The sequence below is a fragment of the Protomyctophum bolini genome, assembly GCF_963924005.1.
Source record: "Protomyctophum bolini genome assembly, chromosome: 1".
Taxonomy (NCBI): domain Eukaryota; kingdom Metazoa; phylum Chordata; class Actinopteri; order Myctophiformes; family Myctophidae; genus Protomyctophum; species Protomyctophum bolini.
Window position 1 is genome coordinate 47,747,508 of NC_137862.1, and position 27,805 is coordinate 47,775,312.

General features: G+C 43.7%; 1 protein-coding gene across 1 annotated transcript in view; it reads right to left on the reverse strand.

Moving 5' to 3' along the window:
* Positions 1-27,805, reverse strand: part of unc13c (unc-13 homolog C (C. elegans)) — a gene marked incomplete at both ends in the record, with an annotated part of 246,798 nt that overhangs the window by 147,484 nt on the left and 71,509 nt on the right. The window contains 4 exons of the mRNA XM_080787767.1: positions 159-315; positions 17,071-17,234; positions 18,313-18,434; positions 23,919-24,088. Coding sequence (XP_080643893.1) covers positions 159-315; positions 17,071-17,234; positions 18,313-18,434; positions 23,919-24,088 — 613 coding nt within the window. The remainder of the gene's footprint in view (positions 1-158; positions 316-17,070; positions 17,235-18,312; positions 18,435-23,918; positions 24,089-27,805) is intronic.

Sequence of the window (27,805 nt, forward strand, 5' to 3'; positions counted from 1 at the left end):
TTCAGCGGTGGTCATTTTAATGTGCCGGTCGGGGGATACGAACTAGCAACCTTCCGATATCAAGACCGCTCCGCAAACGGTTCGGCCACCGCTGCCCCACCACACCACACCACACCACACCCCCTGTATAGAAAAAACAATGTCGACGTTCCACTTACGCCAAAGTTGGAGGCGGCGAAGCGGTCGGAGGCGGAGGCGGTGGTGGTGGTGGTGGTGGTGGTGTGGGCGAAGTAGGCGTTGATGTTGGCCAGGAGGTTGCTCATCACCGCCGGCACCCCGGGACACATGTACTTGGAGGACAGACAGGAGAAATGCCTGCGAGGGAGAGAGAGAGAGAGAGACAGAGAGAACAGCATGGTCACGTCGTAGCTGAGTGAACCCCATGCACTGCAGGTAGCCATTAGCCTGGATCCAGCCCAAAGACCCCGCCCACTCTGTGAGGCGACTGCATCTCTTGGCTGTGAACCTAGAATTTCTTCATTGTTGTACTTCGCCCAGCAGATATGGGAGTTTTTTGTCATTGGTCATGTTTTCAAAACCTCTGCGTGTGGTTGTAATCTGTGGGAAGTGTGTGTCTCTCATGTCTTGGTACAATGGACAGATGGTTAGGAGGTGTAACTCGGTTTCCACTTCATTCTGTGTGCAGTGGGTGCATATAGTCTGTCTTCTCTCGGGATACAGGTCTGCCTACTGCACATTTTCACCACTTTTCAAAAATAGCTAAAGTAGAACAGAACGCTTGAAACACCAAAAGGGCATCCATGAGCATTGCTGAGTCGAGTCCCACCAAAACAAATGGCACAATCTGCGAGAGGGAGAGTGTATGAGTAAGCATGGCCCGGTCTCTAATCTCTATAGCGTTAATGCTTCCCTCGAGTACAGCCATTTGCTCGCCTGTTGCAGCTTTGCAACAGGCTGCTCCCCACGTGTGTCATGTCTTTTGATTCGCTACAAGAAAGACAACTAAAAGATCTGTTGCTGACGTTATCCATTTATACCGTCCGCTGATGAATGACTACTCCGTCTGGATTTAACACAATTTAGTTCTGCTTTGGTTTTTATAGAGACCCCTGTTGCTTTTTTTTCTCCTTTCTTTCGCCTTTATATTTATATTTTTTTAATGGAGGGACAGACAGCAAGCTGACAGGAAATGGGGAGAGAGATGGGGGGGGAAGACATGCAGTAAAGGCCGTCGGGATCGGGAGTCTTTAGTGTCATCATAACCCTAACCCATTATCATACAACACACAGCTGTGGGCAAGGCTTTAAGTTCAGGTAGGTGGTGCTGAGGTGAAAACCAGGTATACTTATTGAACTGGTGGGTGGTAGCCACATAAACACATAATTTTAAAGCTTTCAGTACACTTTTTTGAAAAGTATAATCGCTCTAATAATATAGTGCCTGATTAACATGTTTTAGGCTAGGGGAAAAATCGCGGCATTCCATGTTTAACCAAAATAGTGTCACAGAGGAAGTAGTTCCAGCAGGGAACCTCAGGCCGCTATGACGTCTAGGACGATCCTGAGACGTTCCAAGGCCAGCGTGGAGATATAATCCCTCCACCTGATCCCGCAGCCTTCAACCAACTCGATGTGCCTGGAAAAAAAGTCCCTGAGGAGGCGACCGCAGGAGGGCATCCTTACTAGATGCCCCCCAAACCACTTCAACTGGCTCCTTTCTACACAAAGGGACAGCAGAGTCTCTCACGGATGAATGAGCATCTCACCATGCCAGCCACCCTCGTGAGAAAAGCCATTTTGGCTGCATGCTTTGTATCTGAAATTGAGCTCTTGCGGGCATATTGGCCCATATTTTATGACAGAGTGAACAGTATAAGATCTTTGCCCAGCTCGGCTCAGCTCTTATCGTCTTTCCGTAAGAGACGATTAAAATTTAAAAGATCACAGATTTTTAAGTCAATTTTGGATTCAAATTAAAAAATCACACTCGTGTGAAGTGAGGGGCGCTAATATATTAAAGTCTAACTCATGTTGATGAGGTGAATAGTGATGTAAAACAAATGGTGACAAAACAAATGGCATTTCATGTTTGTGTTAGGGACAAGATGACATCAAATTTCCCTTCATTGTCAATGGCATTTTTAAAACAAACATTGAACTAAAGACAAACATTAACTCCTTCATTGTCAATGGCGTTTTTAAAACAAACATTGAAATAAAGACAAACATTAAACCTCCTTCATTGTCAATGGCGTTTTTAAAACAAACATTGAACTAAAGACAAAACATGAACTCTATATATAGGAGGGGCTAGCGACCCTTAGGACAGCGTTCATTTACGAAAGGTTAGAAGATGAGAGATGAGAGCTTCCTGCTTGACATCGGAGATATGTATCAAATGTCCAATGTTGCTTATTGCCGCCACAAAATCGATACTAAGAACTTAAGTACAAGCGGCACATTAAGGTGGCTATGTTTCCCTTACATTTTTTTAACTGGCTTTTATGACCAAAAGGCTTTGCTCTCAAACCTGATATAATGTAGACAACTGAACTAACCACAAGGAAGTGGAAAACATTTCCAGAAAGACATCATTATGACTGTTTAACCTCATTTTGATATTGGTCCTTTTATACATGAGTCTCTATTTGAAATCAGACGGTTGGCTTTGTTTGCTGTGTTCAAGTGTACTGATCAGTTGCACTAGATACAGTATTGGCCATATGATACAGTTTCCGTGTCCAAGGCCTGTTATTGTGCATTACCATTTTAATGTATATTAGACCTGTGACTTTTTGGCAGCTACTGGGGGGGGGGGGGGCATGCAAGTCTGGAGCAATTATGTCTAATTAAGTCGGGAACAATGCAAGTTTAGAAATTCTGGTTATGCAATACTCACTGACTGTACCCGTTGTTATGTGATAATTACCACCATTACCACAGTACTAATAATGTTTCATACTATTACAATTAAGGGTTAATTATAAACAGGCACCGGCATCCTTGGAGCAATGCAATTGTTGTTGTTGTTGGACGGAAACCTCTTAAAGAATCTCCATATTTAAACTTTTTGTGTCTTTTCTAAATGAATGCCCTACTTCATCATATCACAGTGTCACTCCGCACGCACACCCCGACGTGACACGAGCCTTGGCCAATCCGTGAGGCCGATGGGTTATGGGTTCCCCAATCAGGGAAGCCAAAGCCTACACCCCACCACACCCCCCATCCCCCACCCCACATACAGAGATTCAGAGCATCCTAGACCAGTAGACCCATGCATAGACAGATAGACAGACATACTGTACGGTTATGGACAACATACTGTCACATACCGTTCAGAATAAATTGTGACTCGACACCACCATGCCACTGATGCCAGCCACCCTCGTAAGAAAACCCATTTTGGCTGCATGCTTTTGTATCTGAAATCGAGCTCTTGCGGGCATATTGGCCCATATTTTACGACCATAGGTAATGTGCACATTAATTCACGTGCCAAATCTAAACCGAGACAAGAAAGGGAAACTTTTCTTTCGGTATATAAAGGGATAAATCTCTTCTCTCTCTATATCTCAGCGTCCTGGAGCTTGTTACAGTAGTCAGCAAGAGGGGTGCGTGGGTTGACACACACGCATGTGCACACACACATGTGCGCGCGCACGGGCACGCACACACACACACACACACACACACACACACACACACACACACACACGCACACACACACGCACACACACACACACACACACGCACACACGCACACACACACATGCACACCATCTGTGACAAGAACTTCCTTAATGAACTGTTGGGAGCCTCAGAGGCGTTGGTGGGGTCCGGGTGAGCAGCATATGCTCGTTCTAACACGACATGTTCCTCCTCCGCCAAACAATGTGGGAGAGACATACTGTACTGCTCCCCCATTATAACTCGCTAATACATTTACAGCTCATAGAGCAACAGTTTGGTGGCAGCCAACACCGCTCCTATTCAAGGGAAACTAAAGATGTCCGCGTTCTACTGAAATGTAGTCTAGGAAAATTGGCCTCAGATCCTGTGCAGCAGGGGCGTGGCCCAGTGCGTTGCGTTTCAAATGAAATGCGAATCAAAAGACAGGGGCGGGTTCCACATGGAGTGGGCGCTACATCTAAATAAGACGGAAGGGAAACAATTGCTCCTTGAGCGGTGGTGGCCTACTACAATTCAATTTGAAATTGGATTCCCTTCGGACTATTTTCATGGTATGCACAGTGCTTCAGACCGGAAAGGGGAGTGTCCGCTCAGATTCTGAGTGCAACGTACTTCCCTCACAGGGATACGTTCCTTTTTTCCCAGAAGTTCCTTTTTTCTCGCCCGCCTAGTGGCGAAAAATAAAACTTCTGGGAACTCAGATTAACTGAAATGTCACCCACACACGTGCACAGGAGAGGCGGACCAAAGGCATGCGTTGTCGCAGTCAAAATCACTGCGATCAGAGTGAGCTATATGACGTCTCATCATGTCCAAGCGGCATCTGTGATTTATCATGCTACATGTGATCTTTACATATCATCTAATGTAATATGCTACATGTTTACATTAACCACTAAGACACCCTGGGGGCGAGAAGCGAGCATACAAGTGTGACTTAGACATGGCGTCACACGAAGGCCACGTTGGTGTGTCGTAGATGACTGACGTCATAGACTGACCTGCAACTACTCAACAAAAATTAAACCTGCCATGAAGGCCATATATAGCGTGTCTTGAGTGTAGAGGGTTTGATGATGTCAGACTGACATATGATGGACTGACAACCATGTATGGAGATCTAAGGGGATGTCACGTGATATCACGAGATGTCATGAGGTCAGATCTATATAAAGTATGGAGACGTGGGTGACTAGTCGGACATAGGAGGGCCCTCGGAAAAAAAAATCTGACTTCTTCCACCATAATACCGTGACCTCTTCGACCTCATCCTCTGCACATCTATCACCGTGACAGGAGTGTACACATGTAGACTAACAGATATTCTTCTCTCTGTGTCTAACGTCAGTTCCACATCACTGGAATGACATGTGTTCCTCGTGTCCTTGTGTGTGTAACTACAGTATTGCGGGCACCGTGTATTCAGTGTATTCGTGAGGGAAGGATGCTCAGCATGATCTCGTCTGCGAGTCGGAGAGCTGCCAGAGTTAGCCACTTTCAGCCTGAAAGTGTGCCTACATGTTCTGGGCATGTCATATAGGGAAACATTCAACATTAAAAAGGAAAAAAAGATATTGGGCTTAAGCTGGTTAAAGTTGACATGGATGCATGAAGACCTTCCTCAAACGTCGTACAGGTATACTATATTTACGATTATGGGGGATTTTGATTATATTACGTTCTGTTCTGTTACGCATCATGTTATTTCATATCTAGACAGCGTGATTTGATTATCACTGTATATATACAGTAAGTAGCATGTCAGGGATATGGTATCGAGACTTCCGAGCAGAACCCATTTATGTAGGCCTATAGTTTGTCCTGAGCCTCACAGGGGTATATGCAAAGACGTGAGTTATGGTATATGAGATATGAGTCCATGTATACAGTTTGGTGTTTTAACTAAGCATTATGTTATACTTTAGCTATTGAAAAATAGCAGATCTACAAAGCTCATAGCGCGCCCCCGAGTGTCGCGCAACGTGTTTGTAGCTCTGCTATTTTTGAAAGAAATCGTGAAAATGCGGTACACATCTTTGAATATATATTCTTTCAGAAGACTTTTTTCCCTTTTTTGTTGTTGACGTCAGGTCAAAATGTGTTAAACCTCATCTGCACAGCAGCACAGGCAAGGAGTGAATGTTCCGATGGCGATATTGCACAGAACCAATCAAATAACCAATACATAGTAGCGCGTACATCTCAACCAATAAAAGTATATTTGGGGCCGCGAAAGCACGCTCAAATAGAGACACTGCGAGTCAATGTAGGAGGGGTGGACGACGTCATGTTGTCGCTCGCGGTACATCAAGACAATGTCATTGAAAAACATGTATTATTTTCTTTTATAACCCACGATGTTGCAACCAATTTTTTTTGTTTTTTTTTGGTATACACTCCCTCGTCCAACCTGGTGAGAGCAACAGACCGACCTCATGCTTCCTTAATTCTATGCATGAGGAGCCCATTTCCATTCGGGTTCTTTCCACCTGACAGGGGGAGTTTCCCCGGTTGGATGTAGGACAAACCAGAGTAATATAGTAAGAGAGTGGTGACATGCTTTGATCTCGATGCAAAGCCGGTGCCTATGGGCGATATAGTTCCAAACATTTCTCCTATGGCTGGAACTATTCCATTGAGATAGAATGAGCACTTCCGCATTCCATTGTTACAATGAGAGTCAACGGGAGTGTCATTACTCTCTCACTAGATTACTCTGGGACAAACGTTTCGGCTATCCATGCAGCCTTCATCAGTGTGACACTGATGAAAGCTGGACAGCCGAAAAAACGTTTGTCCCTGTTCAAATAATGAAGAAAAAAAACCCATCTGGAACTGAAGTCTTGTTGTGTGCGATCCACTACCGTTATTTTTTACATGTTTTGAACGGGTAGCACACCTACAGTCAGAGCGCGGTGGTCACATGAAGAGACCGCAGGATTACTGCATGTTTTTTTGTGAGGGTATATCTACCCTATAGGGGACACGGGGAGAACATGGAAACTCCACACAGAAAGGCCCTTTCGCAAACCCCACCCAGGGGTGTATTCTAATGAGATTTCATCGCTCGCATCACTGGCTACGTTTACATGAGCAGTTAAATCCCCTTTTCATTCCGAATAGAAGTTCAATCCTATTAAACGTTGTTATGTAAACACCTACAAAAACTTACATCCGAATGAAAACGCTCGATGCGATCTAAAAACCATTCCGATGTCACTGGCCGGATTACTCCGACGTTCAATGCGATTGAAAGAAAATTTGACTCATGTATACACTGCTTCGGATGTAAATTCATTCTGGTCTTTCTGAGCATGCTCCAAGGCGCTCATATCCAAGGCGCGCCGTCGGCGCCGAGGAGTTTGCACATAGAGCGCGTTATTTCGTTCCTTTTTTCAGATCCGAAATCCACAAAAAAAACGTGGAGCAGCAGCAGATGAGATACCCCTGATCTGTGTGTGTGTGTGTGTGTGTGTGTGTGTGTGTGTGTGTGTGTTCAACGGTCTCTCTCTCTCTCTCTCTCTCAAAAATAACGAGCGACCCGATACAATAATAATCATCAGTGTTGCGTTGCGTGCCCTGGCCATGCTGTAGATACAAAGTAGTAGTACAAATAAAAACGAGATGATCACTTTCCCAGCGGAGAAGCGGAGCCGCAGCGGGTGGGGAAAAAAAGACGGTAAACACTAAACATATATGCCCGCGCCGCCCCTATCCAACCAGCAGCCTCAAAGCTACTGCGGAATGAAATGATGGGATTTCAAAGTATCGTCTTTCGTCTGTAATGTTTGTATTGTTGTCACAATGAATGAACTGCCTATATTTTATGTGTCCAACAGATGGCGTAGTTTCACGTGAATTAACATGTATCATGTCTTCTATCACTTCTCCATATAAACACTCATTCGGAATGACCATTTCCCATGTAAACTCGCGGCAAAAAACATTACATCGGATGTATTTTATGCGGAAGTATTTATTCGGAAAGATCACCCTTCATGTAAACGTAGCCACTGACAATGTGGATGGTGTATCAGAGTTACAGACCTGTGACTCCACAAGGGCTCCTCACTGACCACACATTGAGGGCCACTGACCCAGGGTCACAATGTCCCCTTGTACCAGTTGACAGCGACATTAACCATTTTGACCTGAGATCAGATTCTAAAAATGTCTGTTTGAAAATGACAGTTTTCTGAAAAAGCTATGTTTCCATGTCAGTCGTTCTTCGATTTTTCAAAAAATTGCAGACCTACAAGCTCATAGCGCGCCACTCGGTGGCGCGCTATGAGCTTGTAGATCTGCTATTTTTCAATAGCTAAAGCATGAAATAATGCTAACACCAAAAAGGGTTCCCGCCCCAATATGGGTTAATAAATGAATTTAACAATAAAGTCTCAGTCATGGAATACACATAATGTCCCTCCAATGACGGGACAAAAGGAGAGGGCTGCTAATAGTCAGACAATGGGATACTAATTGTGTACTAGATAAACTACATCTTGTCCAATGTATCGTATGGTACATGTGGGTGTTTGATTAAAATGTAATAACCTATAATGACCCCCATCTGAAAATGATTTGTGCCAGGGACCTCCTAGAAGAGAAGATGTGTGTGAAATATATACATTATTCACTTTACCTGTTTTTGGTTTTGTTTTGTTTTTAAATAGCAATGTACCAGTTCGCAGCGCAACTGTCCTAAACCACTGTTCTAATAGTTTTCTGAAAAAAATATGTTGCTATAGGCCTAGGTAAACTGTAAAATGACACTTTCCTGGTTTTATGGACAGACATACAGTATAGTAAGATGTCAAATTACAAACATTCTTATGTTGAGACCATCCTGTTAGAAGTTCTCTATAATGTCTGAACGGTGACAAATTTGAAATTATCAATCAATCTGTCAATCAAGGTTGAGTTCCATTCGGTCAAACCGTCGGGGTGCTGCTGCTAATGTGCATCATTTTAGCTCACTGGAAAGTTTCCAGTGAGCTAAAATAATGCACATTAGTGCCAGTGCTTTCCAGTGGAAAGTGCTGCTTCACTAAAATGGAACAGAGCCACCACATACTACAGTAAATGGAACAGAGCCACCGCACACTAAATCTTAAACCGCTTGTGCTTATATAACCACACCCTATGCTTCTGTGGCCAACGCGGAAGTGCCTTTCGGCTTCCACAACTGCAGACTAATGTTATTGTTTTGGGGCCGACTGTGTTTTCAGCGCTGTTCGAGTTCAGTGCGTTCAGATATAGTAGGCACAGAATCATAAATCATGTTTTGGGGGTTTGCGTTTACCCCGACTGCCACTCAAAGTGGTTATACTGGCCAATCACAGTGCGTCCTTGCACAAAACGGAATAGGATTCGGGGATGACGTGGGCCAATTCCTCGCCAATATGGATGCCACACTGCCACGTGCATATAGGACAGATTGTGCTTTCACTCAGTGTGTGTGTGTGTGTGTGTGTGCATACTGTGTAAGCCTGTGGTAACAATTATTTATGTGCGAGCGTGGCCACGTGCATACGTGCGCGTGTGAGTGAGTGCATGAGTCCATGCACGACGTGTGTGCACGCATGTGTGACTGAGAGAGCTTGTACGTGCACTGCAGCATGCATGCACAGTATCTACCACAGCCAAAAATGCCCACAGTACATTCATATGAAATTCTGAAAACTAGCACTTTCAAAAGCCTCACAGCAAATGAATGCGAAGATTGCTGTGATTAATTTGGGCAGAATTAGTTATGAACTATGCAGCATGCAGAAAGTGGATCAGTACAGTGACATATCAATATATATATATATATATATGGGTCTGATCGTGAGTAGCTACTGGGACGTAAGTCGGGACTTGATCACCCCCGGCTGGGTCACCCGCGTGAGGGGTATGTTGTTCGCGAGACCCGAAACCCCGATGACCTTGGGATACATCACTGAGGATACGTCCCAGTTGCTTTGTGATCTGCTGCGGTAGATCACAATCTACCTTTTGGGCACCCTACCCCTGAGGAAATCAATGCATCGGTTCGTCCAATAAAACAAAAATACAGTCAATGGTTTTGAAGATAAAACTTCCAGAGTGTAGGAACGGACGGACTGGAGGGCTGACATCGACATCCTTGGAGTGCCACCGGCCAGCAGCACTAATAATGCTGCCTGCTGATTTTGACACCGGAATCCATTTGTCATGAGGTTTTGGAGTCGCTCAGTCGATAAATATTGCACAAAAGCTTGTTAGGAATGACAACTGACTGCTGTCTTTGCTTCGGTTCAACGCGCCAGAGGACCTTGGAAAAGATGGGACCGGGATGGTGAATTTTCCATTTTAAATCCTGCGTGGTACAAATGAAACTGTTTGGTGAAATGATTTATTGCAGAGTCCACACCATGCAATCAGAACCAAAGGGACATGTGTGTCCCTGCACGCGCGCACACGTGCACACCCACACACGTGCGTGCACACACACACAAACACGCGCGCACACACACTTGGTGGTTCTCTCTCTCTGTCTCTGTCTGTCTCTCTCTCTCACATCGGGAGGCCTAATTAATTACTCTGCTTTCAGACTCCAAATTACCCAGGAGCACTTGGGGGAGGCGAGAAGGCAGAGAGAGAGATGAGAGATGAGAGAGAGAGAGAGAGAAGAGAGAGAGAGAGAGGAGAGGGAGAGGGAGAGGGAGAGGAGAAGGAGAGGAGAGAGAGATAGAGAGAGAGAGAGAGAGAGAGAGAGAGAGACGAGAGAGAGAGAGAGAGAGAGAGGAGAGAGAGAAAGAGCAGTTATGGCACAAACTCAATCCCCATGGTCTGCCGTATCTCCCCAGCTCATTTTCAAAAAGAGAGACGCCACTTCCTGTAGCCTTGAGCTAGTGCACACCCCCCATCACACACACACACACACACACACACACACACACGTGCATGCACACACACACACCAATGTGACAATGAGACAGTAAACGAGACAGTAAACGCGAGGAAAAGAGAAATGCAAAGTGGAGACTGAGAAGCAGAGCTAGACGAAGAAAGGATAGATATAGGCCTGTTGTAGATGGTTGTACTGGTTTGTGTGTGCTGGTACTTAAAGGACAACTTTAGGCTTTCTTCAAACAACGTTCATGTTTTAGGTTGTTATTAGAGAAAGTAATTCTTTTTCATTTGCTGCTTTCTTCGTTTTTTGTGATTGTATAGCTGTTTTTGACAGGGGGGCGGGGGCATTCGAACATGGGGCTGAATGTGTACTTTTTTACTAAATTCTATAGCGATTTATTTTTTATTATTTACTATATAGTCCTAATAGACCCCAGGAAATTACATCTGACCACAAAAGATGGCAGGATCTACTGAATGTGACAAACTGACATATTGAGCCTATACAACAGTAGGCTACCTTCACATACATGTAGATCCCGTGATCTTTTGTGGCCAGATGTAATTTCTTGGGTTCTAGTAGGACTATAGTAAATAATAATAAAGAAATCGCCATAAAAACAGTGTAAAACAAATACACATTTAGCCCCATGTTCGAATGCCCCCGCCCCCTGTCAAAAATAACAACAATCCCTACAGCGAAAGAAAGCAGCAATGGAAAAAGAAATAACACTCATCTTTTACATTCTCTAATAACCTTAAACAATGAGCGTTGGTTAAAAAACTAAAGTGTTCCTTTAAGCACAAACCTGAGGTACTTTTACTTTACTTCTATAGTTATACTTCTAATCCACTTCGCGCCACACTGAGCTTGAAAATCTGATACTTTTGATGCTTTTGTTGTAGTATGATCAAGTAGTTTGAATATGCCGACAGCGACAATATAAAATTATTATAAGTCGCTGTTGGGAAGAAACCACCTAACACTCGGTGTGTTGTTTTGAAAATATTTAACCAATGAAAAGTAGTAAAAAGCGCTTGGGACGAAACCTCTTAACTCCATTGGACCATCAAACTGCCTGCTAAAGCAACTAACTCCACCACCTCAGAGCCATCTAATAGAAGAGTTACGATATTGAGGGGGCAGAAACCGAGCACTCGAGCGCTGTCCATGCAGCCTGAACTGGGACACGCTGGAGTTGGAAATGCATCGTTTGCGGCGGCGCAAATAAGAGCGCGTGCAACATGCCAACTGTTTTAAAGTATTGTACAGTGACAGCTAAAGTCTCTGTAATGTTTATGTTGTACGATTATACTACAAAACAATCTGAAATAAAGGGATTTAAGATCATTAAAGCTGGGCTGTTGCCTGGGTCCACTGCATTTCTGCCTACTTTCGGTCCAGGACTTTTGTCCCTATATTTGCTGTCCCCATTCTCAATAGAAGTTGGACTGACCCCATTGGACTGACCCCATGATAAGGTGAACAGAGTTTGCGTAACTCTGTCTATGCTCTAAGGCTCTGCTCCATCTCTCCCCCTCTCATGCAAGTAATTGACAGCATATAAAAGTCACAACACCGACTTTGATGAGGCAGTATTGCTCTGCCCGTCTGTATTTTTAGTGGATGGTTTTATTATGAGAAAGGGTTTAAAGGAAATTACTTGTTGTAGTTCAATACTGTTTTGCCTCATGCTTTTATTATGGTTCTGCGGTCCACTGAGTAATTACTTTAATAGTGGGGGGAGGGGGGGGGGGGGGGTGTGTGCTGGGGGGCACTTTCCCTGTGGTGAGGAATGCTTTGAGGTGCTGGTTTTCTGCCAGCAGAACAGACCCAGCAGGGGTTATCTGTCCTGGGTAGGTCGAATTTACCGAAAAGCATTCCTCATATAAAGACAAGTATATTACAAGAATATACTTTTAGAATACGTATAGAATACACGCCTGTATTACTTGTTTTTTATGCATTGTGCTAGTATTGTATCGTTTTCAAAATAAAAGGTTTTCTCATTTTGGGTTTAGATGGTTTCTTGCTCGGTGGCGCGCTATGAGCTTGTAGATCTGCTATTTTCCAATAGCTAAAGTATAACATAATGCTTTGTTAAAACACGAAAAGGGGTTCCCGCCCCCAAAATGCGTTAGATATGCATTCAAGCCCGTCATGTCAGGAGCGATTGGGGGAGTCAAGGTTTCTGCGATGGTTGGTGTGCAGAGAATTAAAAGATATCGGAATCCTTTCATACAATCCTAGCGTATAGCATAATAATAAACCAGGCGCGGGCGGTGGAGCCCTCAGCATTAGCTCCACCTCTGCTATAGCTATAGTGACAGCAGCCACACTTATACAGGCTCTGCATGTCTGCACTGCCATATTTAACCTGACCGCTGGTATAACACATTGCCTCTCATATACGCTGTCTGTGATAGGCTCGTTGTAACGAGGCCGTCATATACGCTGTCTGTGATAGGCACGTTGTAACGAGGCCGTCATATACACTGTCTGTGATAGGCACGTTGTAACGAGGCCGTCACGTAGCAGGTCTGTGATAGGCACGTTGTAACGAGGCCGTCATATACGCTGTCTGTGATAGGCTCGTTGTAACGAGGCCGTCATATACGCTGTCTGTGATAGGCACGTTGTAACGAGGCCGTCATATACGCTGTCTGTGATAGGCACGTTGTAACGAGGCCGTCATGTACGCTGTCTGTGATAGGCACGTTGTAACGAGGCTGTCATATACGCTGTCTGTGATAGGCACGTTGTAACGAGGCCGTCATGTACGCTGTCTGTGATAGGCACGTTGTAACGAGGCTGTCATATACGCTGTCTGTGATAGGCACGTTGTAACGAGGCCGTCATATACGCTGTCTGTGATAGGCACGTTGTAACGAGGCCGTCATATACGCTGTCTGTGATAGGCTCGTTGTAACGAGGCCGTCATATACGCTGTCTGTGATAGGCACGTTGTAACGAGGCCGTCATATATGCTGTCTGTGATAGGCACGTTGTAACGAGGCCGTCATGTAGCAGGTCTGTGATAGGCACGTTGTAACGAGGCCGTCATATACGCTGTCTGTGATAGGCACGTTGTAAGTAACGAGGCCGTCAGTTAGTCACGAGCTCTTATAATATTCATCCTTAGTTAAATGTCAACAAAATACAAAGACAGAGAGACGTACAGTTAAGCCATTCTGACCTGAGATCAGATTCTAAAATTGTCTTCTATACATCCTGACAGTTTTCTGAAAAAGCTATGTTTCTACATGTCAGTCGTTCTTCGATTTTTCAAAAATAGCTAAGGCATAACATAATGCCAACACCAAAAGGGGTTCCCGCACAGAATGGGTTAACTCCTCTGAACTTATAATATCCCTATTTTGAGCATGTACAAAAACAAAGATATGCAATTTCTGATAGCCTACTTTGCATGACACTGACGACTAAGTAGAACATAGAGAAATCATCAATTGCATAGATTTTATGATTTTCTTTTGTTGATGAACTACAGATATAAGGTTTCTGTACAATTAGGAATGAATTGAAGATTGGTAACCAGTCGTATACAGTTGCATACAGCCGTGAGTCCAATCTACAATTCCACTATTATTATTATAATTATTGCAAGTAGCAGCAACAGGCTGCAGTGCTGCTATTACTACTTTGAATACATTCATATTGTGTTTGTTTGTTAATAGACTGCCAAGCTATGCACACGCCGTGGGCTGTCGGAACACCGAGGGCCATGAAAGATTAATCTCGCACATTTCCGTTTTTAATTGGCGTCCACGCACGCAGGTGCATTTTCAGAAGAAGAAAACAAACCCCTCAACATTCTTTTTGCACTTGCACAGCACAAAACACTGATGTACTGTTGACAGAGCCAAGTGGTTATTACTCAGAGGTTTAAACCCTGTGAGCTATCTTTGCTCTGGGGCCTGGACTATACATGATGTCCAAATGCTTTTAAACCCGCAGAGAAACAGACTTGAGTTACAGCTGTACTTCGATCCGGGCAGAGCTTGATGGCTAATGTTCTTCCCAGAATGGAGGCTGCATGGGGTTCAAGTGGTTAAGTCAGTATATAGACGCAAGGACTATAATCTTGTAACTGGCGTCCTTTGAAAACAACAGGTGTCGTTGCTTTCTGAATTGTAGCCCCGCACAAGTGGGCTCTAAGAACAGTGATGTTGGTCAGTCGCGGTGAGAACACTTTGGTCCCAAACAGGTTATTCCTTCAAGTTCATGTCTGGGTTGCCATGGAACTGAGTGAGCACAGTAATGCTCCTTGAACCTTACTGAAAGCAGAAGGCGTATAGGTTTGTTAGTGGCCTTTTTCGCCAGTGTTCTAGCCAGATATCGCTGGACGCAGAGCTGCAATATCTGTGGCGTTAGATCTCTAAGCGTTGACGCATTATGACCAGTGTTGTAACTAACGCCCTTACGTCACGTTACGTTACCTAACGGAACTACTTTTTGCAGTAACTTGTAACCTAACGCTTTACATTTCCCCCATTACATAACGGCCTTATAGTCAGTGTGCGTTACCCACGTTGTGGCGTTATTATGTCAACTTATGTGATCCAAGTGAAAAGTCTCCCCATGCAGCGCCGTGAGTCTATCTGTCATACAGGCGTCTCGTCTCTGTGCTGACTGCTGAGAGAGCGCTCTCTGTGTTGAACTCTGTTGACAGTTTGTGCTCTCATACTAGCCTCTGAGCCCACATGGCTTCTCACTCTAACTTGAACAAAGCACGTCGCAGAAGAGGGTTGGAAATACAAGTATTATTTTCAGTATTTGCGGGTAAAGGACGACAAAAACATTGAGGTGAAAATGCAATTGCAAATGATGTGGCGGACAGAAAGCATTGTCCACAGCCAAGAAGAGCAATGTGAATCTAAGAAAGCATCTTAAATCAGTCCATGAGGCTGCCTCACATGGCCCAACACCACCAAAACAGACAAAGATCCATTTTAAATCGCCACAGCAGCATGTCACCAAGAGTCAACTTGACAAAATGATTGCCAGGTAATGTTGTTGAGGAAATGCTTCCCCTCTCAACGGTGGAGGCTGTTCCTTTCAGAGCACTGGTCAGCAAAATACCAGTGAAAGCAGGGCCGCAATGTGCAGAAATACATTTTCCAAATACCTGAACAGTGAATATTCTAAAATGGAAGATGAGCTCAAAAATAAATTTGATGAATTAGAATATCTCTCTACCACTGCAGATATATGGACACATTTTTTGTTTGATTATTATTATTTCATATTGCACAGCACCATTTGTTTGGAAGGCAAGTTGAGGCTACAATAAAGATGCCTGTCAACATTTCTGAACATGTTTTATTGTTCCACTACATTTCATGATGTTAGGAGGGAGATATCTTTGCTCTTCCTGTGCGACAGAACAAAAAAACCTTCTTTTAAATCCTTTTTTATATTATTTTTTTAAAAGTATAGTAAAGTAACTTGAAAGTAGTTACCGGTACTTTCATAATTGAATAGTAAAGGAACTAGTTACTTTTTTAGATGAGTACTATAACTATAACTCTTTACTTTTTCAAAGTAAATTGAACAACACTGATTATGACTGAGTATGACAAATTACAAATTCACCGTGGTCACTGATGCAGAAACACCAACTAGATTTCTTCTCCAAAGCCAATATATATGAATCAAAGTTTGAAAACCACTGGTGTAGAAATAACAATAATAAGGGTTCCAGTCTCAGTGAGAGACGGAGGGGGATAACCACATTCATGTCACTATTCTGGCCTTGTCAAGATAGCCAATCATATGGCAAAAATAAATAAAACAGGCAAACATTCGGTGGGAAATGGGAAAACACCCCAAAACGCGTGGCAATTCACGTGTTGTGAGCATGTACCGTGTCGGCTAAATGATGTGTTGTAGGCTACAGGGGAAAAGGAGGGGACAAATAGACCAGCGGAGGAACAAGGTCAACGCCAGGGAATCGTAGCCAACATCTTGACCTCTAAGACTTCAGACCATCAGGCTGAGGTTGTGAGCCACTCTGCTACACTCAACCCCCCTTTTGACCTCCTCCCAGAGGGAAACCCCCATCCGGCACCATTGTAACGCCCTCGAATCGTATGTGGGTCTCCCGCGTGAAAAGCCAACATCTTAACCACTAAGCCAAAGGGAAGTCCTGGGGAGATATTAGACTTGTTGGCCATCACGCAGGCTGAGGTTGTGAGGCTGTATACATATACTGTGGACAGGGGTTTATTGGGTCAGAGATTGTATCCCCTGCAATCAATAGGCCACGGAGGTGGTAAAGATGGTGTCGCTGCCCCGGATGTGATTGATCAATCAAATTTAGACTTCCAAAGAGTCCCTCCCACCTCCTCCGAAAAGCAGATTGTGCTGCTGAGGAGAAAATCTCTCACGGCTCTCCTCCTCTCTCCCCTTGCCCTCGTCTGCTCTCATCTCCCGTTCTTTATACCTCCTCCCACTCACAGGACAGACAGTGACGGATGAGGCTAGCGTGGAGGGTCATAGATCAGGGCGGTGCTACTCACGTCATGGCCTGATAGATGGCCTCCACGCCGTATCGCATGGCGAACTCGTCCACTATCTCCTGGGAGACGTCGTCGAAGTACACCTTCCACGCCTCGTCGCCTTTCACCTGGGGGATCTTCACGGCACCGCCGTTCTTCACCTCCGTCAGGTGGTGGAACAGGTTCTGTAGGGCAGGAGATAAGGAGACCGGTTACGACTGGCCCTGTTAGGATGATAAGTGATGTAAAGCCTCCAGCGGCTTTGTTCCATTAAACCACCGGGGTGACATGCGTTTTAACCCGTTCTGACCTGAGATCAGATTCTAAAGATGTCTGTTTAAAAATGACAGTTTTCTGAAAAAGCTATGGTTATGTGTCAGTTGTTCTTCGATTTTTCAAAAATAGCAGACCTACAAGCTCGTAGCGCGCCACTCGGTGGCGCGCTATGAGCTTGTAGGTCTGCTATTTTTCAATAGCTAAAGCATAACGTAATGCTAACACCAAAAGGCGTTCCCGCCCAAAATGGGTTAAATGAAAAGTGATATTTAGCTGACATTTAGTGACAATGATAACCCGTCTCGATTGTTATTATTATGTGTGCCTTTCACAAACAAGAAAACAAGATAAATGTGAGCGTAATAGTTTGGGAATAAAGATACGGCACGTCTCCCAGTAATGGCATGGTAAAAATGGAGAGAGAGAGAATACAGAAGAGATATCAGTAGCCTGGTTTCCAGCGTTCCGTGATTTTGTTTTGTCACTTTGCGAAGTGACAAAACAAATCACAGAACGAACGCAGCGGGAACCCAGGCTAAGATATCGTAAACATTTTACACATCTCCCTTCGACCCTGAAATAACTGTTCCATGAAATTAGTTAACGGGCAATTATGGCCACTAGATTTGCCCGTAGACCTCAAGTTTAGCGGGCATATACACTAATATTCGGTAATATACAGGTGTGATGGTACAATTCGGGAGTTTACCAGAGTTTGTTGGAAAGTTTAACGGGAGTTTCCTGTAATATTACACATCCGTATTCCATGCATTTGTGCGCAGTGCACTATATCCTTAGTAGTTTCTGACAGCTGAAAAAGAGACCTAAACATGTGAACCTTCAAAACAATTCCTTGGGAGGACGCCAGGACGGTGCAACATGGATACGTCTTGCACACCGATAGATATGCCGCTGTGTGTGTGTGTGTTCCTTATACGTACCTCATGCAGACAGGTGTACTGGTGTGTGTGTGTTCGGTATACGTACCTCATGCAGACAGGTGTACTGGCCGTGGGGCGGGGCCACCTTCTCCCTCTCCTCTCCCTTCATCTCCACGCTGATTTTTAGCCGGATGGCGCCAGACACGGCAGACTTGTCAGTTCTCTTATCTGCAACGCACACACACAAGGCCACGGACTGTTTGAGGCTCTGCGGTGTTGGAAACGCTGACAGGGCCCATAATAATACTACTGCTAAGATGTGTTTGTTTTAGAAAAGCACCGCAGGCAGGAGCATTACCAAGCACAACATCACAATGTCAGGACGAGCGTTCATTTTTCTCTGTGACCTTTGTCTCTTCGAAAAAAAGAAAGAGGTGCGTGCGTGCAGGCAGAATTGAATTCAGCTCGACGTCGCTTGCGGAAAAAGTTTACAGACTATACGGGCAGAACTGTTCTTTGGACTGACACAACATTTAGACTAGGTTCTGTAGGTCTATCTCGTTGGAATGATTTAGAATCGTCATTTTTATTTAGAATAAATAAATCGCATCGGCAAGAATTCTCGCTCCATGGAAAGGAAATGTCGGTCGGTCTAACCGAGCATTCAATAACATCCCTCATCATGGACAATAATCATTGTATCCCTATTCCTATTATCTTATCAAAATAGTAAACAAATTCCAAGTTAATTAACCAGCCAAACATATATGATTGAATTCGTTGGAAATGGAATGCAGGCTTGAACAATGCCGCCTCCAGCTGTCGGGAGGTGTGAAGATCATTAGACGAGTGGGGGAGAGAGTGGCCAATCAAATCGCACCAAAAACACGGTCATCCTGACCTTTCAGCCGACTGAGTAGGAGTGAATTTATTTCAGACATGCTAGTGTTAACTAATTCACACTTTCATTTCCAGTAAGTTAAACTTCTCTAATAGCCTTTCCCTTAAAAAGAAAAGCCCTGAGGCTATTACTACAGCTCATTCAGAATGCTGAAAACAATGTCATAAGAACAGAATTAATAGTAATTGTGGTAGAAAGCAAAGAGACGCTTCTTTTCAACTCCGAGGTAGTTTAACTGGCCGATCAAGCAGATGGCAGCTAATGAATAATAATCTAGATTCAAGAATGAGGAGGAGGTGGTGGAATTAGTATTTATTTTATTTTATTACTTAACCTGAGGCCTATGAGTCTTCTACAGTCTAAATGTCTAAATCAGTAGTATTTTTCAAAAATGTAAAAAAGATAGCAGATGTAAAGGCTCGCATAGCTTGGCACAAAGTGACACGCTGTGAGCTTATAGGGAAACGCTTTCCCGGTTTTAACGGGTTCAGTGAAAAAGCAGCAATACCACAATGCAACCACAACTATAGTAAAAGTCCTACATGTTTTCAAAATGTGTCAGACATTTTTCGTAAAAAAATTGCAGATTTACAATTATATCGTTTTATTACCGCATGCAACAACGTGCCTCCGGACCAGTTTGAAAGACATGATGCCTGAGGAGGTTAGGAGGTACAAACACCTCTATAACCCATTTTGGGCGGGAACCCCTTTTGCTGTTAGCATTATGTTATGCTTTAGCTATTTAAAAATAGCAGATCTACAAGCTCATAGCGCGGCGCCACCGAGTGGCGCGCTACGAGCTTGTAGGTCTGCTATTTTAGAAAAATCTAAGAACGACTGACACATAGAAACATGGCTTTTTCAGAAAACTGTCAGGATGTGTATAGAAGACACGTTTAGAATCTGATCTCAGGTCAGAATGGAATAAACACCCCTCTCTGAGGGACTGCAAACACGCCAGATGGAAATTCATTTGCGGAGTTAAATAGCACTCAGTCCGCTGCAGGGAGATTGTACAAAACGGGAGAAATCTCAGAGAGACAACGTTATGAATCATGCCGTAGCACGTTTGGGCCTGATGAAAACAAACAGTGGAGAGAGTCCAGTGGCAAAATAAATAACCATCTCCCAGCACTGTATAATAATGTCTAACGGCTTCAGCACTCTGGAGAGTGGAGCGGCATCGAGTAGAATAACAAGTTCATCCGCTGAGAACTTGTTCGGGGTTTCAGCAAACAACCGTAGTAAATGTTTAAAAAAATATTCTACTTATTCTGCAGTACTGTATGCTGTCATGCTTTATACACAGAGACTGGTCAGTGTTATTGGAGGGCTCTATGAATACTGTACGACTTTAATAATGTGCCGTTCCTGAAACTATTATGAATTGAAAAAGCAACATTTTGGTTGATAGTTTGGTTCGAGTCAAATCAAATCTAACTTTATTTATAGAGCACACCGAGGTTGACCAAAGTGCTGTACATCAGTGGCAAAAAACAGAGAACGGGCAGGAGAACACAGAATATAAAACGAGAAACACGATAAAAAATGACAAAAATATAAGCATGGTTGATAGTTTTAGATTACACGAGTACTGTATATGCTGTCAGAAAATCGAAGCGCACTACACCAGTACTTAGGCATGGGCATAGGCTGCCAGTGTGTAATACAATTGACTCTTCCAGAAGCGCTTAGAGAGATACGCCACAACTCATTTTAACCCATTCTGACCTGAGATCAGATTCATACGAGGTTTCCACTGGACACACACTGGTCTGATTAACCTCATTCTGACCCGAGATCAGATTCTAAAAATGTCAGTCGTTCTTCGATTTTTCAAAAATAGCAGACCTACAAGCTCGTAGCGCGCCACTCGGTGGCGCGCTATGAGCTTGTAGATCTGCTATTTTTCAATAGCTAAAGCATAACATGATGCTAACACCAAAATGGGTTCCCGGTCAGAATGGGTTAAAAGGAATACCTTTTAAAATAGACTTCTTCTCTGCAGCTATAATACTTTGACATCAAAAACTGCACTGTGACCTATTCTGGGTCTTAATATTGGATTTTACGTTGCTTTTATTATGCTTTTAGCTTTGTAATACTTTTGTTTAATTTCCTCCCTTTATCCATTTTATGTGAAGCACTTTGAATTGCCTCGGTGTATGAAATGTGCTAGAGGTCTGATTATTCATGTGTCAATATTTTCGGTCAGTATTGAGATCACAGATTATTTAACACGATTACTCTGACTGTGGAATCAATCATCATACATTTATTGGACTAAAGAAGTCTCTTTTTGATCATGGATCTTCTGGGTCCTTTATCCGTTATTACTCCTTTATTGTTTGCTCATAGACCAATTTCTATTTAAACTCATGCTTTAGCTATTGAAAAATAGCAGATCTACAAGCTCAGAGTGCCGCGCTACGAGCTTGTAGCTCTGCTGTTTTTGAAAAATCGAAGAACGACTGACATAGAAACATAGCTTTTTCAGAAAACTGTCATTTTCAAACGGACATTTTTAGAAGCTGATCTCAGGTCAGAATGGGTTAAGAAAGTGGTCGCATTGCCTTGTTGTGCAAAACACCACCGTGTAATGCAGTACATCTTACGCAGTCATTTGTTGTTCTTTGTCAGACTCCTTGAAACCAAGGTGTTTCCAAACAGACCCATTGTTTTTACTCTGGTAACTGGCCAAAGGCTAGGCTCACCTCGCCTGGAGCTGAACTAAAACAGCCTATGTTAGTGAGTTAAGCTTTCAGGGAGGGAGGGGCGATAGCACGCTGCTGTTAAAAGGGATTTTATAGCGCAAGCCAGAATGAGAGCGTCGTTGCGAAATGTAATGCAGCGCGATAATAATCTTGATGTTCTTGTTTGCATGATCACTGGACGCTCACAATCGTAATTTAAAGTTAGATGTGATTAATTGAGCAGCCCTGCACATAGTATACGTTGCCCTTAGTCATGCTGTATAAGGCCAAGGCCTTATACAGCATGACTCTCTGAAACGTTCTGACATTTTCTTTCATGACAAGGGTCACCAAATAGATATTTGTGCACGCAAGCACGCACGCGCAACTACAGACGCTGTAACCTTTATATTGCCCTTCCTTCATAAAGCTCTGACTCTCTGAAACATTCTGAAAATTTCTCCAAATTGATATTTGGCCACGCACGCACGCAGTGCGACCTCCTGACCTAGAGTCTGACTACAGATGCTGTAACCTTGGTCACACACACACACACACACACACACACACACACACACACACACACACACACACACACACACACACACAGTAGCTGCACGACGAGTCTACAGATGTGCCCTGTGACCTTGGTCACACACACACACACACACACACACACACACACACACACACACACACAGTAGCTGCACGACGAGTCTACAGATGTGCCCTGTGACCTTGGTCACACACACACACACACACACACACACACACACACACACACACACACAGTAGCTGCACGACGAGTCTACAGATGTGCCCTGTGACCCCCTCCCCCCACCCCCCTCCCACTGATCTCCGTTTTCCATTAACCTCAGACCCTCACAAAGAAAAGCCTGGGGGATTCTGAAGCAAAAAGAAAATTTAGGGCCAAGAAACGTCTCTGATCTTCTGATACATCTCCTGATACGTCTCTGAAGGTCTGCTTTCTGTCCCTGGAATCTAAAATACAATGTGGAGCGTTCGTTTTTTTGCGCCCATTTTGACCTGAGATCAGATTAAAAAAAATGTCTTCTACATCCTGACAGTTTTCTGAAAAAAGCTATGTTTCTATGTCAGTCGTTCTTCGATTTTTCAAAAATAGCAGACTGGGCCCTGGTTGGTTATAGCCTGTTTCCAGACGAATCTGGTTGGTTCCTCCCTACTGCGGCGGGACAGAATCCTCCCACAATTGAGCAATCATGTCAGACCTAATCTGCCTAGGGCCGTTTCTTTTGCAATGGTAAATGTATCTATGGCTACGCGCAAGGCTATGTCACCATACACCCTCCTTGAGAACAGGTGACCACTCAATCACAGTTTAGCTATAACGCCCCAGCGAGTGAGCCGTTCTGTCCACCATTCTGTACCTCCAGGCAGAGTGGAGGAAGAATATTTAGGCCTGGGCTGGCCTTGCGTGACTATCTCTCTCAGTGACCAAAAGAACGGACTGAAATTCGACACTACAGTCAAGCCTCTCAGATGAATGAGAAATATGACACACAAAAAAAAGATTGAACTGGGTTTTGTAGAGAAGAGAAATGAAGAGGCGATGTTGAAGGAGAGCTGACAGTAGCTTTTTTACAGAAGAGAGCAAAGTGGACCTGGCGTCAGCGAGAGGACTCTTTAAACATTAATTGTGGTGATTTTTAAAAGGCCCTGTGCGACAGTACGGGGCGAGGGAGGGGTCACTATATATTACTGAAAATTGCTCCCGTTTAGCAAGAGAGGCAAAAAAAAGGAATGCATCCGCTGGTCATAATAGTTTAACAGAAGTGGGGCTCCCATTACGCCGCCGTGAGCAGAGAGGCGGGCCCGGTTAGCGAGGAGAGAAGGATGAGACCTCGAGGTGACGGCAGACATGTCCGTCTCAATGCTATAAGGATCTGGGCCGGTGATGGAGGGAGGTCTAAGGAGCTCTCTATTATCAGACACATCGGACCAATGTTGATACAGAAAAAAGCTATACTCCACTCCATGGAAACCATGAAAAAATATTTTACAATAACGTGACCGTGACACGCTGCGGCGCGTTGTTGTTGTTGTTGTTGATGTTGTTGTTGTTGCGTTACGTACCCAGGTTGTACCACACGTCCATCTCGCCGCTCAGCATGCGCACCTCGATGATGGTCTGGCCCAGGAAGTCGTCCGACTCGCGCTTGAAGTGCTGCTTGACCCGAGACTTGATGTCGTCGTCCTCGTCCCACACGCGCACCTTGATGCGGTCGGTGGCGTTGTGGCACTCGCTGCGGGGCGACAAGGGGACAAACACAAGACACTTCAGTTGACGCCTCGTATATAATAATAATAATTGTAAAGTATTTATTAGCCTAATGGAGGCGTGTATAAACTTAGGGGGGTTGATACTATGCCCACCACGGGGCTCCAGTCAGAGAGCATGAAGAAGGTTGACACAGTTTTGGCATTTATGGTTTTATATGTTGATAGAGGTACAAACAGACAGGGTTGGTTTATGTTGAATGAATGACTCAGTGAATGAATGAATGAATGGTATCTGCAATACAGTAACAGAAAATACATGGGACTATTAGGAAATTAATGACAAATGAGTACAGCTGGTTCTCTACTAATTGGTGTGTAAATGAATAGGAAACATGTCTGTCTAGTTAATTTAGCACACACTATGAACCACATACAAAGTACATGAAATTACTGTCAAGTTATCAAGTGAACACTGCACAAAGTACATGCTTATGGTAAATAGCTTAGCTCAAAGCCTCATGAACTAATGGAAATAAGCATGTCAACACATTTTCTCACTGTGAGCCATAAACTGAAAGCAGAAGGATAGCTTAAGATGCCAATAGCCACAATGTAGCTCCTGTTAGCTTAGCCTCAGAATTTAGCACATTAATTAATGCCAAAAACGAACTTTTTAAGCAACATATAGATGACATATTTCACAATGAACTGTTACAACATGAATTTATATTGTACTTTATACACAAAGTATTGCCTTACTTCCTCAAGAACACATTCTGTTGGTCAGGTTTGTCTGTGCAGCTGCATTTTAGAACTGCACAGTTTATACTCTAAGCTGCACAATCACAAAACTGGGGTCCTGTTGCATTAGGGAGTGCCCCAACAGATGCCTGAACTAAAGTTGGAAACTGGGTCATAAAGAATGACTAGAGGTTGACCAAAATAGTCCTGTACAAAAATAAGGCAAATAAATTAAGCTATGGGGAATTTTCTACAATACTATAATTAAGTCAATGTCTGTCTGAATGTGTGTCTGTCTGTCAGAAACACCGCCATATCTCCTCACCGCCTGCACCAATCGCTCCCACTTTTCACACAGGCATTGACCATAATAATATGGAGGTCTTAACGAAGCCCTTTTTCCAATTTAACAAGTATTTTTTTCTTAATGAACGGCAATTACAGATATTTATGGCAACGGGTAACGGGTAAGGGCTAGTAATAATAATAATAATAATAGTGCTTCGTGAACCGTGATTAAAATAAGAGAACCTGCACTGGGTGGATGTGTGCATGTGGGAATTTGTGAGTGAGTGAGTGAGTGAGTGAGTGAGTATCAATCAGTAAAGTAAAATCTAAGATGACGTATAGGCCAACCAGTCGGGGTTGCACACATCCAGTCCCTCACTGGTGCTGGACAAAAGGTCAAGGTTCTACTCCTTCTACTCTAGCCTATATATAGTTGCTCCCACGGCGTCCATTCACACCACGACGTCGTCACAAATCAATCACAAAAGCGTTGAAAAAAATAAAGCGTTGAGGAAACGTGTGGTTGTCACATGACGTACACACCCTGGTTTCTCGGCGCTGGGTACCGTCAGGGGTCCAAAACGGAACCCTTTACGGGTCTTTATTAACTCTTAGAAACACTGAGAATTTCACAGTGCAGATTGGGGGTCCCAGAAATCAAAATCCTTTGATCAGATGTGGGGTCAAATGTGGGGTCAGTGAAACATGGGTGGGGGGAGTTGGCAACGACTACATTAGGGAGAAAATTGGTGTGTGCGGGTGCTTAAGAGCGTTACATTTAACAGTTGATTTTAAAAAAAGTCCCATGTGGATGTGAGACTTAATGGGGCCATGCAGTCATCGGTGACGTTTGGCTCCCTATGTGGACAAGGTTTTCAGCCCAACCTGACCCCTCTTTGACTTCAATTCAGAAACTATAAAACATAAAGATGTGAAAATCAATGTGCGGAGGTACTTCCTTGGGCCTGCTGGCAGCATGCACGAGAAATATGGCACTGAGAAGTCCACTGGTTAACAATGCACAAACACACACACACACACACGCACGCACACAAGCATACGCACACAGATGCATGCAACGCACGCCCTATGCAGACCATCTTCTGTATACAGCACAGATTAAATATCTCCAGCAACGCTTTAACACTACAGCAATGGCGACAACATGGGTTCAGATGAGACAGACAGACAGACAGACAGACAGACAGACAGACAGACAGACAGACAGACAGACAGACAGACAGACAGACACCCTGCGGTATTATTTTAACTAATCCTCTCCTAAGTGCTGGCTGCTGCATGGTGCATTCTGCTCTGCCGTCGAGGCATCAAAGTAATGTATCGCTCTATTAATCTACAGCGCCGTATAGCGTATTATGGTACGGTAGGGTGGGGAGGAGGAGAGTTTTATTATGGCCATCACTGGAGTCTCATTCCAGGTATGGATCCCCGCCTGTAACCGCCTTATGGAAAAAAGAACACTTGTGTGTCTGTGCGTGTGTCTATACCACAGCAGGCACGCATGCACGCATGCACGCAGGCATACACGCAGGCACGCACCCACGCACGCACGCAGGCACGCACCCACGCACGCACGCAGGCATGCACGCAGGCACGCATGCAGGCACGCACGCTATATGGTATCTCAGCCCTAACATAAAATGCCTGAAGTTTCTCAGTACAGTATATCAAAGTTATTTTCATATTAATTATTCAAAGGACTGCATTTCATTTGTGATGCATCTATGACGTGGACACGACTACAACACTACACAAAGATACGCACGGACCGAAGAACAAGAGTAATAATACGCATTAGAAAACCATGGTTTTAGTATTAAACTTCAACAACTGCGTACGTGGTGTTTGTGGAGGTATAATTGCATGCATGCATCACAGAATTATAGCTGCTGCATCAGATTTCTAAAAATAAATAAGATATCTCTCTGGGGCTGTTCTTTAAAAGTCCCATCCATTATTAAAATAATATATAAATGAATACAAATGAAGAAGAAATAAAACATAAATCCTTGGCTAATGTCGTTTGTTCCCAGACAAGGAACGACGAGGTACAAAATAATCCTTTGTATTTGCTGAAACCTGCTTGCATTAACAGATAAGCATCAGATTTGAAAGTAAAAGCTTTAAGTCAACATGAGACTTAAAGAGATTTGTTTGTGATTGTGAATTTGCCTAACACTATGATTGGATTAACCACATGAACCCTATTAGGCCTACATTAAAAAAGCAGATATACAAGCTCACAACGGGCCGCATCTTTGAACGTTTTTAAAAATGTTTGATTCTTTTTTTAATATAATGACATGGCCAAAACAAACAGGGACGCCAGTTTGAAAGTGGTTAAGTGAAACCCATCGGGTATATAGTCTGAGTTACACAATGATTTGTCAAACAAATGATATGAGAAACGGACTGCTTTTGTGCAATGGAATGTGCGTGCGTTATGTTTCTGTGTCTGCAAAAGAGTAAATTATTCAAAAAGGATGGTGTGTGGGCTAGTGGTGGATACTGCTTGCAATCTCACGATAGATATGTATCACGATACAGAGGCCATAATACGATATATATACATCGATATGTATATATATATATATATCAAAATAATGACCATGTTGCACAAATACAATAAAGCACTGTTAGGCACACAGAGATCTTTAAATTAAAATAAAATGTCTAAACATCCTAACAAG